The following is a 993-nucleotide window of genomic DNA, read 5'->3' as shown; positions in this document are numbered from 1 at the left end:
TAGATCTTAGCGATCACATGATGAGCTAGTTCAGCTCTATCTAATAGAACCCGACTGCCCTGGCTGTGTGATGTCCTCATTGGGCTGGTTAGAGGAAGACATAGAAGAAAGAGCTTGGGAATCGGAAAGACCAGAGCTTACATCCCAGCTCTGCAAATGATTACCTGTTTGACTCTAGGGATGCTACTAACCTCTCAGCACCTTTATCTGTACAGCAGGTGATGGGAGGAAGTGAGAGATGTGGAAGTTTTGGCATCTGAGAGACCTAGGTTCATTATCTTAGATTTGTGATGAGGGCCTAGTCCTAGTTTTCTCATTCATAAAATAGAAACATCACGGAAATATACCTCGGGGGTTGTTGTGAAGATTATAGATAACGTGTTTAGGATTCACAGCACGGGTAGCAGCACAGGGAGCAGTAGTGACGATGATAGTGATGATGATGATTCTGGCAGGGGGACAGTACCCTCATGAGGTTGTTGTGAGGATCAAATGAAATAATTAGTACATCCAGACAAGAAGGGCTTTTAAAACTAAGGCCTAAACCATAGAATCATGAAATAGGGAAGCAATTTAATGCAGAGAATAATGGTGGTTCATGAGGTCATAATCTGTTTAACACAGATTGTGAACTGAGACTCACCTTCACATCCACGGAACCCAGGCAGTCTATGAGGAGAGACACAAAAGGGTCCAACATTTCTAGGACATGTTCACTTGAAGACTTGATCTTGGAAGTCTTCAGACTTAGATGAAGCAGCTAAAAGATTTAAAAAAGATATTTCACAGTGGTTTCCTGTAAGACCAGATGAGTTAGGTAAATGTGAAACAATTTTAAGACACAAACGAGGAATGTTAAGATGCTTCCATCTGAAATGACAATAATTTTTAAGAAATCTGCCTGGGAGAGTCTCGGTAAGTCAAGGAGGTGAAAGCTCACTGTACCGCTGAGATGCCAAGTCCATTTACCAAATGGTTACCCAGAGCCTACTG

The 993-nt window shown here is 42.1% G+C and overlaps 1 protein-coding gene across 1 annotated transcript in view; it reads right to left on the bottom strand.

Moving 5' to 3' along the window:
- Positions 1-643: 643 nt before the first annotated feature.
- LOC103582353 (small subunit processome component 20 homolog) overlaps positions 644-993 on the bottom strand; it is a gene marked incomplete at both ends in the record, with an annotated part of 19,221 nt that continues 18,871 nt past the window's right edge. The window contains one exon of the mRNA XM_008563972.1: positions 644-760. Coding sequence (XP_008562194.1) covers positions 644-760 — 117 coding nt within the window. The remainder of the gene's footprint in view (positions 761-993) is intronic.

The sequence above is a fragment of the Galeopterus variegatus genome, unplaced genomic scaffold (genome assembly GCF_000696425.1).
Source record: "Galeopterus variegatus unplaced genomic scaffold, G_variegatus-3.0.2 Scaffold15856, whole genome shotgun sequence".
NCBI lineage: Eukaryota > Metazoa > Chordata > Mammalia > Dermoptera > Cynocephalidae > Galeopterus > Galeopterus variegatus.
Note: the sequence above shows the minus strand (reverse complement) of the source record. Positions and strands in the feature narration are given on the sequence as shown.